The sequence below is a fragment of the Chelonoidis abingdonii genome, chromosome 1 (assembly GCF_003597395.2).
Source record: "Chelonoidis abingdonii isolate Lonesome George chromosome 1, CheloAbing_2.0, whole genome shotgun sequence".
Lineage (NCBI taxonomy): Eukaryota > Metazoa > Chordata > Testudines > Testudinidae > Chelonoidis > Chelonoidis abingdonii.
In genome coordinates this window covers 274,518,893-274,534,854 of record NC_133769.1, presented here as the reverse complement: position 1 = coordinate 274,534,854, position 15,962 = coordinate 274,518,893, and the positions used below count along the sequence as shown (strand labels likewise).

General features: G+C 38.4%; 1 protein-coding gene across 2 annotated transcripts in view; it reads right to left on the bottom strand.

The window, feature by feature from the left end:
* UGGT2 (UDP-glucose glycoprotein glucosyltransferase 2) overlaps positions 1 to 15,962 on the bottom strand; it is a 273,527-nt gene that overhangs the window by 137,603 nt on the left and 119,962 nt on the right. The window contains exons 17-23 of one of the 2 annotated variants that reach the window (XM_032785015.2): positions 14,345 to 14,509; positions 11,531 to 11,654; positions 11,353 to 11,451; positions 9,629 to 9,723; positions 5,683 to 5,889; positions 4,695 to 4,733; positions 2,554 to 2,685 (exon numbers count right to left, since the gene is read on the bottom strand). In XM_032785015.2, the coding sequence (XP_032640906.1) occupies positions 2,554 to 2,685; positions 4,695 to 4,733; positions 5,683 to 5,889; positions 9,629 to 9,723; positions 11,353 to 11,451; positions 11,531 to 11,654; positions 14,345 to 14,509 (861 nt within the window). The remainder of the gene's footprint in view (positions 1 to 2,553; positions 2,686 to 4,694; positions 4,734 to 5,682; positions 5,890 to 9,628; positions 9,724 to 11,352; positions 11,452 to 11,530; positions 11,655 to 14,344; positions 14,510 to 15,962) is intronic. The other variant, XM_032785017.2, reaches the window with a different exon arrangement.

Here is a 15,962-nt window from a genome sequence, read left to right as displayed (position 1 = left end):
TTTCTAAAAGGTAACTTCTTTTTTAATTTATTTTTCAAACCAACATGCATTAAATTAATACCAAAATTCACACTAACAACTATACTATCTACACGAATATACCAATTATTTATATACACACAAAATGGATTTAAGTGTCACAGTGTGCAAGAGAAGTGGTATGACTGGATCACTGGTTCTGCGCTACCAACAAATCTGTCAAAATTGAGAACAGGAGGCTGACAGTTGAGACTGATCCTCTGAAGAAGAGCTCTGTCTTCCTGTTTCATGTTTGAGATGTCTTTTGGTAGCTACATAGGATTGCTGAGAATGAGACTGGTATCTCCTCTGAGCAAAAGAAAGGATTGAGGTACTAGTGTATTGTGTTTGGTGGCAGAAGCCCAAAAAAGAAAATCTCTTCTTTAAGGCAGGCAGTAATAGTACCACTTGCTATGGTCTCATCAGTTTTGTTACCTAACAATCCTTCCCCTTCAAAGGAAAGATATTCTCTTTTACTTGCACATCAGAAGAGAATCCAGACAAATGCAATCTTGAATGTCTCCAGAGAACGGAAGAATGGCCACACTGGGTCAGACCAATGGTCTATTGTTGGTCTTCCAACAGTGGCCAGTGCCAGGTGCTTCAGAGGGAATGAACAGAACAGGCAATCATTGAGTGATCCATCCCATCATCCACTCCTAGCTACTGGCAGTCAGAGGTTAGGGACACACAAAGCATGGGGTTGCATCCCTGACCATCTTGGCTCAGAGACATTGATGGACCTATTCTCCATGAACTTATTTAATTCACTTCTGACCCCCGTTATAGTTTTGGCCTTAACAGCATTCCATGGCAATTAGTTCCAGAGATTGCCTGTGTGGTGTATGAAGAAATACATCCGTTTCTTTGTTTTAAACCAGCTGACTATTAATTTCATTAATTTCATTGAGTGTCCCTGGTTATTGTGTTATGTGAAGGAGCAAATAATCTTCCTTATTCACTTTCTCAGCACCAGTCATGATTTTATAGACCTCTATCATTTCCCCTCTTAGTCATCTCTTTTCCAGGATGAAAAGTCCCAGTCTTTAATCCCTCCTCTTACAGAAGCTCTAGACCCTTAATCATTTTTGTTGCCCTTCTCTGTACCTTTCCAATTCTAATATATATTTTATGAGCTGGGCTGACCAGAATTGCATCCAATATTCTAGGTGTAGGCATAACGTGCATTTATGTAGTTCATTATGATATTTTCTATCTTATTATCCATGCCTTTCCTATCGGGGGTAGCTGTGTTAGTCTGTATCCACAAAAACAACGAGTCCAGTGGCATCTTAAAGACTAACAGATTTATTTGGGCATAAGCTTTTGTGGGTAAAAAACCACATCTTCAGATGCATCCCTATCCCTTTCCTAATAGTTCCTAACATTCTGTTAGCTTTTTTGACTGCCACTGCACATTGAACAGATGTTTTCGGAGAACTATCCATAATGATTCCAAGATCTCTTTCTTGAGTGGTAACAAATAATTTAGACCAAAATTATTTTGTATGCCTAGTTGGGATTATGTTTTCCAATGTGCATTGCTTTGCATTTATCAACATTGAATTTCATGCGCCATTGGTTGCCCAGTCACCCAGTCTTGTGAGACCCTTTGTAACTCTTCAGTCTGCTTTGGACTTAACTATCTTGAGTAATTTTGTATCATCTGCAAATTTTGCCATCTCACTGTATATCCATTTTTCCAGATAATTTATGAATATGTAGAACACCACTGGTCCCAGTACAGACCCCTGGGGGACCATTACTTACCTCTTTTCATTCTAAAAACTGATAACTTATTCCTACCCGTTGTTTTCTGTCTTTTAACCAGTTACTGATCCATGAGAGGACCTTCCATCTCTCTCTGTGGATACAGGGAAGCCACAGACCTAGCTGTTGCTTCAGAGGCAACTACATCTAGCACTACTAATAAAATCTTTTTACAATAACAATTTGAAAGAAACGAAACATAAAACCAAAAGTCCCACAGGCACAGCAAAGACTCCAATTTACATACATACTCATACTAAGAAAAATAAAAAAGAATGGCAGTGGTTAGGACTGCATGGCCCTTCGATAACCTCCAGAATATATAAAAACCTCAGACAGAACTGTTGAGCAAGTTATACAAATACTCATTTTTATAAAAGAATTTTGGAAGGGATATAAACCCCCACACTGCAGCATAAGACAACCTCTAATTATTGGAGTTAGGAGGAAACCTTCCTTGGAGGCAGGTGATCCCATAACTACTATTGCGGAGTTCTCACATCTTCTTTTCACACATCTGGACACTGTCAGAAACAGGATACTGAACCAGATGGACCCCGGTCAATTCCAGCATGGCATTTCCTATGTTCCTGCATAGTTAACGACTGCAAATGAAATCCATAATAAAGAACTATAGAAAAAATAACCACACTGTGGAGAGTAATAAAGTAATATAATGCATTGACCTTACAATTACATAAAAGTTCAAGGAGAGGAAAGAAAGCATACATGGAGAATAAGAAAATGAACTGTTTCTTTACTTACCCTCCCATTGCTGATAACAGCCATTTGCCCAGGAAGCAGTTTAAGAACTTCTTGACAGAACATTTGGTGAGTTTGAATTATATCCACTCCTAAAGTGTTGTATTTCTTCTCAAAAGTACTGTCATCCATTCCCTAAAGCAGACGTAAGGTGTAAGGTGGTGGTCAAATTCAGCAAAAACAAAATACAGTGATAGTCAGCCAGGGTTTTCTTCAAACTGTTTATAATGAAAATCTAAACAAGATAAAAGCAAGAGCAAACTCCTCCAGCCTTAGCTTCAGACCAGTCATATAAACGTGGGAGCGAAGCCTACATATCTACATTCTTCCGTGTCTGTCCCAAGCAGCTAATTTATACTTCTTTCTCTTGGAGCAACAGCACAACAGAAGAGCCAGGCTGAGCCTGAGTTTAAGCACTTTTTGATCAGTAAGTGCTCAGAACACCGTCACATAAAGAATCATGAATCTTACTACAATAAACTCCACTATTCTGTTAATTTACCCTATCTTGCACTCTTAATCAGGAAAAAATGGATTCTGAAGGAGAAAAAATAAAATTTCTCATTAATAAAAATGACAGTTACTCACTTGTAACTGGAATTCTTCAAACTGGACTCTACGTATTCACACTTGTAAGATGAGCTGATCAGATGTAGTTTAGATAGAGAAATTTTAATTAGCAGTGCCTGATGGAGAACTCATGCATCACTCCCACCCTTCCTCTGGTGGTGAGACCTAAAAGGAGGCATGGCACTCTCGCCACCTCAGTTCTTCCCACATCTCCCTCAAGTCCTGTCGGGAAATCAGGACTCAGAGGAAGAGGGGCAAGGCGGGGCACTACACATACGCAGAGTCTGGTTACAGTTGAGTAATATTAATTTCTTCTTTGAGTAGTTTCTGCATATTCCCACTTCTGGGATAGTTTAGCTATCAGTAATCACATTATTTGGATTCCCAATTAAAAAGAGTCTGAAGAACTGGCCTGCCAAATCTAGCACCCGATCATTAATACTTGCAGTTCACTGACTCTTGTTGCTCAAGTAATAGCCATTATGAAAACTGTCTTAATAAACAACTAAAAAAAGAAGATTCACTCATTGGCTCTTGAGTAAACAGTGATTTATCATACCCAAATAAAATGCAGATCAGTGTAACCACATACAAGATAACAAAAGATAAACAAATTTAAGATATAGTCAGTAACCTAATATGGACTGAACTGGTGTCACATGTGGAACAATATTATTATTATCTGCTCATAATAAAACCCTTTTTCATTTGCTAATATAACAAGCATATGTAGACTCTTTCCTATTATTAGGTAAAAACCTTTGCACATCTACAGAACAAGTCCACTCTGTATCTATTACAATTCTATCACCCATATCATAAGCTGGAGTGAACTCAAGCCCAGCTGATAAACTTGTCCTTTCTGAAGGATGTAAGTCTGGAGAAGGGGGAAGGGGACACAAGACTCCTCTGAGGAGTTGAAGTAGGTTAGGAAATAATGGTTACTTAAGTAACTGTGGTTCTTCAAAATGTAGTTTTTGTAAATTGCATTCTAGGTGGGCATAAGCATCACAGGGTTTTTTTTAATAGCAGTTTCCACTGGGACCCATGCATGTGCCCTGTGTTTTCTCATGCTCCTGTACAAAGGCATCAAGGGCAGGACAACAAAGACCTTTCTTCAGTTCCCTCAAAATTTAAAGCCCATATGGCTGAGCACCACAAAAGAAGGGATGGAGGTTGGGTCATGGTATCCACACAGACAACAACATCTCAAACGACCACGGTTCTAATCTAAAAAAGGTACTGAAAACCAGACCCCAGCCAAATCATGGAGCTGTTCCTGGACATGGTAGAAAGGAACTGTGGTGGCCAGAGTTCCACTGTCTAAGATGCATGCAATCAACGCACCCCATAAATGGAAATATAGAAAGGCCACTTGAAGAACTTCTAAATATATTCTAGAGCAGCTTTCCTAATTAATATTATTGAAGTACATAGCTGTTTTTGAAACCAGCATTGTAGTCTGCTGCTGTTACTTGGTAGCTGACATCTAAGTGACCTCTCACTCGGAATTGCTGACTGTGTTTCAAGTTAGCAATAATATAAGAAAATATATTTTAAACACATTAACTTACTTTCCCTGCTCTAAGGTCAACAGACATGGAAAATGATTGCTGGAAGTTAAGTAATTGAAGCTCTTGTTAATTTCAGTTGCTCCAGTCCATGAAGATTATCACCATCATTGCTAAGGATATGATTTAGTCATGGAAGTCACAGATTCCGTGATTTTACCAGACCTCCATGACTTCTTTGGCTTCAGTTGTGTCAGTGGCTGCAGCCAAGGCTGGGGCTGCGCACCCCCTTATCCTGTTCCAATTGCAGCTGGAGCTGTGCACCCCTGCTCCGCAGCTATGGCTGGATCTGGGCTGTGTGCCCCACCTGTGGCTGCGTGTGGAGGCAGGACTGTGAGCTCGAGTCCCGTGACTTTGGCCAGGCAGGAGCCAGGGCTATACCCCCCAACCCCATAACAGTGAGGCTTGGGCTGTCAGTCTCCTCACCCCTCGCAGCTGGGCTTCTGCTGTCAGTCGCCTCCATCATGGGGGTCCAGCTGTCATTTCTCCCCCTCTCTTTCCTCTCCCCCTGACTCCCGTTATTTTTAGTAAAAGTCACAGACAGGTCACAAGCTCCTGTGAATTTTTGTTTATTGTCCGATTAAGCTGATAATTCTTTCCAGATAGGAGTTACAAATCTAGTGTTTAAAAAGTACAAATCAAGAAATGGCTTTAAAAAAATCAGTGATGACTAAAACTTTTTGGCTCTCAATGACCTGATAGCCACATTGTTCAGTAAATTGTTTTATTATTTTTCATAATAGAAAAAACTTTCAAAATAAAAACAAGTTACTCTAATAACTGTACTTAACAACAATTATTTTATGGTTAAAATCACTTCCTTTGACCTCATGCTTCATGACACCAGGTAACAGGAAGTTATTCTCAGATAGAAATGTGCCACCTGTCATATAACTGAAGTAAAGTATCTATGAAAAGAAAAAAAGAAATGGGAAATAGTTTATATAAAGACATCAAGTGACTATTATTTAATAAAATGTTGTTTACTGACCGGAACAAGCAATTTCTTAATTTTAGTTCCTGTAGCAAGGGCTTTTGCTGTTTCCTCCTTAGCTATCTTACTTAGGAAGCTTTTTAAGCTGCTGTTTTTCTGTGTTAAAAAGGCAGTCAAAATTGCCCTTGCAACAGCTGTGTTATCTTCCGTTATTTTTGACATTGGATTGTTCACAATCCCAAGCCGCATATGACTGCTTGTTTTCTGCAAAACAAAGAAAAATATATAATTACTATCTTATAATTTAATCTACTCATACCTGATGTTTACATATTTACCATCTTAGTCATCTGTGCAGTGAAATATCCTTAGAACAATTGTTCTCAACCTTTCCAGACTACAGGACCACTTTCAGGAGTCCTATTTTTCTTGCGAACCCCAAGTTTCACCTCACTTAAAAACTATTTGCTTACAAAATCATACAAAAATACAGGAGTCTGACAGCACTTGCTTATTTCTCATTTTTTACCATATAATTATGAAATAAATTGATTGGAATATAAATATTGTACTTACGTTTCAGTGTGATACTTACCATATAATAGTATATACGGCAGTATAAACAATTCATTGTCTATATGAAATTTTAGTTTGTACTAACTTTGCTAGTTCTTTTTATGTAGCCTGTTGAAAAACTATGCAAATATCTAGATGAATTGACATATCCCCTGGAAGACCTTTGCGTTTCCCTAGGGCAGGGATTCCCAAATTTGGTTCACGGCTTGTTCAGGGTAAGCCACAGGTGGGCTGCGAGACGCTTTGTTTACCCGAGCGTCTGCAGGTACAGCCGCTTGCAGCTCCCAGAGGCCACGGTTCCCTGTTCACGGCCAATGGTGGCTTACCCTGAACAAACCGCGAACCAAGTTTGGGAACCCCTGACCTAGAGGTATACCTACCCCAGGTGGACAACGACTGCCTCAGAGTGTTTATTTTTGGCTATTAGTTTTAATGAAAAATATATGTGAGATTGCTAACCGTAGACTTTCAGTTAGCAATAGAAAAGGCAGCTAGTAGGTAGATATTTACCCTGTAACAAATATTTTAAATACAAGATATTCTTTGTGGAATGACTACTTTTGGCTACTCTGACAGTTCAGTAGGAGTACATTTTTAATTAGTGTTAATTATGTGCCATATTTCACTTGCATAACTTTCAAAAATGGCTCAATGGATTTTCTCAAATTTCTCTAAAAGAGTCAACCTCAGCAGAGAATAAACTGGAGAAATTCACGTAATTATCCCCTGAATCTTGATCATAAATCAGAAAGAAAATCTTGAATACTCGTTAAAGGCAGTGATGACACACAAGCCTATAGAGGAAAAGACTGATAAGAAATTATTCCTTAGAGAGGAGAGGGTAAGAACAGACTGATCAGGTGAATTTCTAGTTCTCTAAAATCAAGGAGAAGCAAACGAAATGTATTGCAGTAAAGGATAAAATTACTGGCATTCAAACTGTGACCTCTGAGTCTCTAAATTGCAGCTCTTGACTATGTACCCTGAACTGTACCCTGATTTCAAAAAGGAAATGCCCAAGTGGCCATGCTCCAGCTAGAATAGGAGGAGAGCAACACATTCTGGTCACTCTCTCTTGCTACCTCTGATGCCCCTTATGCCAGAGACTGTGAGGAGTGAGATGTAGGAGCTGCTTATGCCAGCTCCACACCCTCTAAGGACTTCACCTGGTGGTGGTTTCCACTACCCTTGTGCTTCCTGAATGGACTCAAAGGATTGAAACAGGGCAGAGAATTTGCCCCAAAGTACTGATGCAGTTCCTTGACCCTTCGAAATAAAATGTTTGGCCATCAGGCTGAAAATTTTGGACACCACTAGACTGAATGGTTCACACAGAAAAGGGGATTTATCCAGATCAACCCCTCTCCTAGTCAACTAAAGCATCTCCCATGTGGAATGTTTTGTTAGTTTGTTTGGTATTTTTAATAACATTTCATATATTTGAGTTGTGGGATGCAGGCTATACAGAACATGGAGCATCATTTGTTTTAAGTTGCTTTCATTTTTTTCCCACCTGTTCTAGAATTTCTGCCTCTATGAGATTTTTTTTCTGGTGGCAGGAAGATAGCCTGTTCTGACACGTGTCCCTCATTATCCACAGTAAATAACAATATAAGAAAAGCTCCATTTTCCCTCCTGGAGCTTACATGTGCACTAAATACTGGACTCATCAATAATTAGTAAATTTATTTTATTAATTTTATTTTTTTTTAAATCTCTTTTGCCAACCTCTTTCACTGGATCCTTATTTCCCTACTCAACATTCGTTTTAGTTCATGCACACCTAACACAAGTCAAATTTTAATATTAAGAAAATGTAATTGTTTGTGAAAGGTGCTAGAATAAGAACCCTGAAGACTGAAGTCTACAAAACAGACGCAGCCTGGACACAGATAGTTAGCTTTTTAATGCCGCCACATCAATCTCTTTCAACCCTGACTGACAGTAACTACCTTTAGCAGAACTCAAGTAACTCATTCTCCATGCTCATTCAATCCTTGCCTTCCTCTCTGTGATTACCAATAATAGAATCAATTAGTGAAAATTGCTGTTAGTCTTTAATCCACAAAGAAGTTACCAACTAATTTCACATAGGCTAGTCACCCTCTGGATGGCAATGACTATTGCTGATTACAAACATTGACCATATTTGAAACTAGCAACATATACTTGAAACAGTCTGCATCCCAGTTCTTCAATCCATCTAATTACTTCTCTGGGTAGCTACCCAACCAGGGATATGGGGAAATGATAAGTAATAGTAGTAGTCTTGACAGCTATACTGTATGCTACAATTTCTCCACTGATAATTAGGTGTGGCTATGTCTACACTATGAGCTAGGGGTGTGATTCCCAGCTCACATACACATACTCTCACTAGCAGAGTATAAACAGTGGTGTAGCCACTGTAGCATGGCGAGCAGCAGCAGCACAGATTAGCTGTGCCGAGCACAAATCTGCCCAAATTCCATGGGTACATATATGTCAGGGGTCAGCAACCTTTGAGAAGTGGTGTGCCGAGTCTTCATTTATTCACTCTAATTTATGGTTTCGCGTGCCAGTATTATATTTTAATCTTTTTAGAAGGTGTCTTTCTGTAAGTCTATAATATATAACCAAACTATTGTTATATGTAAAATAAATAAGGTTTCAAAATGTTTCAGAAGCTTCATTTAAAATTAAATTAAAATGCAGAGCCCCCAGACCTGTGGCCAGGACCAGGCTGTGTGAGTGCCACTGAAAATCAGCTCATGTGCTGCCTTTGGCGTGCGTGCCATAGGTTGCCGACCCCTGGTATGTGGCACGGTTTAGCCATGCTGCTGCTTTCACAGCTACACTATTATTCATACTTACGCTAGCTCTTATCGATGTAGCATGAGTATACGTATGCTCATCCCTTTGCTCATAGTGCAGACATAACCTTTGACTGCAAATTTTAGAGATAAAGTATTAAAATTTGTGTTACAGTTTACTACACAAGTAAAACATTTTGTCTCCTCTTCTAAACAATCCAAAAAGAGTTTTGGAAAACAGACAGAGATCATCATTTAAGAAACTTCCAAGGGAGATGGATTGAGTAATTCTGTCTTCTATATGATCCAGAAAGTCCCTTTTGCTATTGATGTTCATATGGCATTTACTTGCAGTCTTTTAAATCCTGTTGGAAATACCACAGAACTAACAGAAATAAGCAATCTCAAATGCAGAAGACCCTTCACGTTTCCATGAAACCAATTATTAGTCTATTCAAACGTATTATTTTACTAAATCTGCCTATAAGTATTATATATCTTTGTTTCTTAAATTAAGATTACTTTCATATCTGCTATAATTTAATAAACAAACAGAGTTGTGGACAGTATTCATATCTCCATAATCACAGATACTTCAAATCATTATTTTCCAATAGAAATTGTTAGAAACTCACCAGGTGTTTCAAAGCTTTAGAAAGCAGATGTCGCCCAGCTGGCTTGTCAAAATCAGCAATAATCCAGATGGTAACTGCATATATTACATCTTCATCTGAAAATAACAAATAACCCAGTAAAAGAATTTTATTCTAAAAAGTTTAAGTAGATAACGATATTTCCAAACAATAAAATCAAGGAAAGGCTCTCATCAATATAACATAATCAGATGATAAACATCAATATTTATTTAACAACATTATTCTGTCCTGTGATGTGCTGCTACACATTACTTCTTATCTAGATCAGGGTTTCTCAAACAAGGGTCGCCGCTTGTGTAGAGAAAGCCCCTGGTGAGCTGGGCCAGTGTGTTTATCTGCCCTGTCCGCAGGTCCGGCCCATCGCAGCTCCCATTGGCCTCTGCACCACTTCCAGCAGCTCCCAATGGCCCGGAGTAGCGATCTGCAGCCAGTGGGAGCCGCGATCAGCCAGACCTGCGAACAGGGCAGGTAAACACCCCAGTCTGGCCCACCAGGGGCTTTCCCTACACAAGCAACCCCTGTTTGAAAAACCCTGATCTAGATCATCACAGGTCGTGGTCTCTGCTCCTGCATGTTAGTGAGGTGGGAACTTACTTAAAATTCTAAACAGCATATTGCCAACCTCTAGTGTTTCAATTATCCGTTTCTTTCAAACTGAAGGTAAAAATATTCCAATATACAAGAAAAAATATTCCTTTATGGTCAAAGTAATATTTAAATTGCAGTGCCAAAAGAAATCCAAAGACAACAAAAAAACAAAAAACATTCAACAGCTACAGAAGCCAACCCTTTTACTGAGAGAGCAAGCACGCAGATGAGTGCTAATCCATCAAAACATATTCTTCAGGAAACTTCAAGTAAGCAATTTCCCCTTCCTCAAAGACAGAGTTATAATAAATGTAGAGACTAAGCAGGGTAAACAGAAAAAAATGTAACAAAGGGTGATCTTTAAAACAGGCAAAAGGACTTGAAAAAGTCAACATAGCATGAACAGCAGCAATATACGAGTTAAGGGCTGGAGTACCTTCAATAAATTTTAATATTAATAGATATGATAGAGAGGCTACTGCTTCTCCACAGAAAATGTTCCAGATAAGTTTCTGTTTTAAACTGAAATTTGCACCCTCCTTAAAATCCTCAAGTCAAATAATATCAGCCTGATAATTGGAGTTTGCGGAGAAAATCTGAAATCATTTGAATAAGGAGTTCCCAAAACAAAGCAGCCTAAATATTAAGCTCTTTTTGCAGGTGCAAAAGCTTTCTAATACTTTTTGCCTACACCTATATATGTGGTCAGATTCTTCTTTGGGAGTAAAATTAAGGACAGATTTGCAAAATTAGGTAACAAAACATTCTGTTACTTTTTTGGTTTCAAGCAATCTGATTGCTTCTCATGATTACTTTTTGCTTTAAAATAATCTAATACAATAAGGCTATTGTTTTAACAACTTTGATAGCGACTTCAATCCCATGATCAAACAAGTTTACTATCCCAAGAGATTTTGGATGTTGCATAAAATACAAAAATCAGGGCTCACACAGATCCTTCTTAGACCAGTCTTCCTATATATATTCACCTCAACCACCACTAACATTTCTTTATTATTCTGAATTTCCACATAATTACTCACTTGTATGCATTACTGTCATAACTGTAGGCAAACAGCATTACATAGTTAAAAGGTTGTACAAAAAAAATTTACCCTTTTTTGTTAAATACTTCATGTTCTGTGAAATTACAGCACTCTTATCTTGTGAGTCCAAAAAGGAAAAAGTAGAGAAATCTTCCACGCCAACAGGAACTGCAAAGTTAAATATAAATGTGTTACAATTAGGAGTTGGAAAAAACATGGTAACTAAACAGGCAAGAAAAGCATTTACCTGACATGGATATGAAATTTATGTATCTTCTCTTAGGGCCAAGAATAATGGGATTTATACGGGAAACTACATTATGCTGATCCATGAGGAAATCTACCGCATCCATATGATCGTTTAGCAAACCCTGTAATAGCAAAAATAAATCCCACTTTTCCATTTAATGTAATAATTTTTAAGATAAATACAAGATGAGCATTTATCTATAAAATAAAATTCAGGATTGTCTCTCTGTGTGTCATTCTGAAGCCTAGAATATTTGCAGTGTTAGTGCGAAGAGACAGAAACAGCTACAAGCATGGCTGAGAGTTCTTTTTGTCCAGAAGATCACCAGATTCAATCATGAGTGGGATTTGAGGTCTGCTACTGTCCAATTTTTAAGTTCTCAAGCCACTGTGACTTTATGAATTACATCCACATGACAGCAAGGCAATGCATCTATTAGATCAATTTAGCAAGGGTCATGGTGAATACTCCATCACTGACACATTTTAAATTAAGGGTGGATGTTTTCTAAAAAAATATGCTCTAGAGAAATTCTATGTCCTATATTATATAGAAGGTCAGATCAGATGAACACAATGGTCGCTCCTGGCCTTGGAATCTATGAACCTACACCATGCCAGCAAGAGGAGATCCCTGGCAGCTGCAAACACCTCCGGCGTGGTTGATACTGAGATAGTCTCGGTACGGTGCAGCTGATATGGAAGCCTCTTCTGGCTCTGGACTAAATGGTACCTATGTAGATGCCAGAGTCAACCGTGCTGTCTTCTGCAGTATTGAGGCAGAGGAGTGCCACTGGATTTGTGGGATTCCTTGTCATGACTCCAAAACTTAGGATGTTCTAAGTCCTCATGAACTGAGCGAGAAGATTTGCTTGACTTAGGCAGGATTGTATCTGACTTCTTGAAATGAATTTAGAGGAGAATTTGCTCTTGAATTTATGAAGGCTCCCTGCCTTCCCAACAAGACCCCAACAGGGGATCTCTGGGAGCAGATTCCCTTTTCTTAAGTCAGACTTTGTGGAAGGAGTTGCACTCCTTACTGAGTGAGGCTGAGGTACTATGGGAGTCCCCCCTGGCCTGGGGATCCATAGGGCCCTGTGGCTTTCTCCATGAGGTGCTTCTTAAGATGAAGTTCCTTCCTGTCACAAGTGCAACTGGGAAAAGAGTGGCAGATACAGCTCCCTGCTGCAATGTAAGTTCCCTAAGGCACTACAGACAGCGTTGACAGTCATCGCTGACCAAGAAAGAATGTGGGTCAGGAGGTACAGATTTTGAAACCCGGAGTCCTGGGCACAGTCCAGTGCTTATAACAGGGATACAGTCGAGAGAGGGGGAATCGGACAGGGAATCTAACTATAAAAATTAGCTAAAACTATACAGTAAAAATCTAAACTACTTACAAAATATGCTATCTATAGATCGAAGAATAAATGAAGACAAAGGTCAGGACACTGAGAGAGAGAGAGAGAGAGAGAGAGAGACCTTTGCCCAGATATTTAAAACACTTTACATGTTAGTCCAATGTAGGGAAAACAACAGAGCATGAAACACATTTCTTTGAGAACATCTTTTTCTTTTGCAGTTCTCCCATAACACATGGAACCAACCTTATAAATGTATACACTATCCATAACAAAAACTATTCTCTGCTACAAATTATACAAGAACAAACAACTATAGTTATAAAGTTAACAAGGCAATAAAAATGGAGAAAACCCTGAGTAGAAAGGACTAAAGTGGTTCACTTTCAGAAGGAATTGAGGTGGTAGGCAAAGCAGAGCCCCTGCTCTCAGGAACATTCAAAGTCATCTAGGGACGGACGAGTAGTGGGCATGTGTGAGATCCAGAAAGCACTGCTTGGAGAAGGTTTTACCAGTAGGCACCACCAGGAAGCACAGTACTCGTAAGTGGGAATATGCAAAGCCACTCGAAGAAGAATCCCAAACACACACAGCCCCTCATGGCAGCACACGTCCCTTATTGACACCCACAGAACCTTCCCAGCACAACACAACTCCAATACCACAACACTACCAGCACACACAAACCCCCCCAACACATATAGCCCCTCAGGAAGCACATAGCCCTCATTTGCCACTTGCACAAATCAACACAATTCTTCCAGTCTAACCCCTAGACACAAATCAACACAACTGCCCACACAACAATATATCCAGCACACACAGTAACCCCACTTGGAAGCCTAGAATATCTGTGGAGTCAGCATGAAGTGGTGGAAACAGCTGTAAGCATGACTGAGAACTCTTTATGTTTAGAGTATCACCAGGTTGAATAATCACTGGGATATTCACATGTGTTACCATCCAATTTTTAAATTGTCAGCCATTTTTGACTTTTATACATACATGGTTTACAAATTACACTTGCATGACAGCACAGGATGAATGGATGAATGTGTATGAATTTATGTTTCTGTTTAGTTTAGAGCTTTTATATATTGAATGCTAAGATAAAGACTGCTTAAATGGAAAAGAAACACATAAATAATACACACAAGAGATTTTAACATCTGAGGTCCAAATTTTCTTATGAATAGCTACAATTTCTCTTCACTTCTTGGCTGAAAACATCTCAAAGATTAACATGTACTTACTCAAAGCTTAGAGCTTCAATAATCAACATGCATTAAGTTTCAAATTCATGAATGCAAATTAAAGTAATGATGCCATTTCAGTTTTCATGGCAATAATTTCAAACTACCTCACTATAAAAAATATAGGTAGTAATCATGACTGTAACAATCTATTGACAAGTATTTCACCTTACATTCTTTCATAAATGCTAAGCATACCATGAAGACAGCCCTCTGGAGGAACCCCATGGCATCAGTGATCCTCTGAAGAATAACTGTTTCTAACTCTGCAGCAGCCATCTCTTCACCATTAAAGGGCACACCATTGAACAGAGCTTGAGGCAATGGACCAAGGCCTGTCCTTTTATAGAAGGTTGCTCCTGCCTATTCAAATCAGAAGTATCACAGAGTTAACAGAAAGTGGCTGACTGTTGTAAGAAAGAAAACTAATATTAAGAGACAATGAACACTAATGTCTAAGCACTCTGTGTTGTGGCCTACTTTTATATGAGTCATAATGAGTAAACTGAATTCACAATTCTGTTAGGATTTTTCAGAAAGCAGCTTGGAAAAATGAATCAGTTAAATAGTACATGAAGCACACATTTATCAAAAAGGAGGGACAAAAACTCCTGTAAATTCATATCAAGATTTTTTTAAACTTTTGTTTTTATACCACTCTGTGGCAGTCTTGCTAAGAGCTATTATTTATCAGGCATTATTTAAAGAATATTAATCAAATAAAGCACAGATAATTTTACAGATCAGACATGGTTGAAGACACATGGTTGAAAATAATGCTTGTATGGACTTCTGCAGAAAATTACCTACATTATTATAATAGAAGAAAATATTCCCTTCCAGTACTATGCATAAAATTCAGTGCTCTATTTCCTATTTCTTTTAACTCTGCCACTCTGAACTTCACCAACAGGGAAGTATGGTGACTTTCCTCTACACACAGTGGTTGACCTTTATTTAATGGTATATCTTAAACACAGACCTTTGATTACAAATTACAGAATACTTTTTTTTAAAGAAACATCTATTGATAATAGAAGAAGCAACTACTGATAACAGAAAGTATAAGTTTCAACACAGACATATTTGCTCCAATTGTCAGAGCAAGTCTTTGCTTGGAAAAATGTTTCACATCTGAAAATTACAGGAATCCAAATTAACAGAAAAAACAACACAGTTTCACTTTATGCCAACAATGTTACCCTCTGTAAAAGAATTCTACTCCAATTTACCAATAATCCTACAACAAGAAGGCCAATTCAGGAAGATTTCAGTATAGGAAAATCAATGTATGAAAAAATAAAATGGGCTTTAATTTGATAGGACACATCCTACACCTCACACCTCAGTAAGAATGCCCACCTCCACTGTATGTGACCTGGTGCTTAAATTAACTACAGAATGGTTGCAACATTATACTTCAAATGATAAATCCTGGCTACATCAAACTAAAATTGTGAGAATAAATTATAAAAATGTTATTTTTTTTATTTGGAAGATTTTCCCTTAGTCTCTCACTGAACATTCATATCAGCAAGAAGGTATGCATCTCTAAAATCTTCTAGATAATCTTGAAACTCAAGACTTACATTCTAGTCTGGGGACTGCACAGACAATTACCTATAGAAGGCCTCTTGTTTTCATTTACCAATCAACTGTATGTGCATTTCAGCTTACCACATCTGCAATCCTTATAATTTATGATGTCATGATTGGAAACAAAATGTTCACAGTACGTAGTCACTTTCTAAAGAACATAAACCTCATTTCACCTCAGAATCAGGTGAGGGCTTGAAAAAGTTCCCTGGCAATCTCC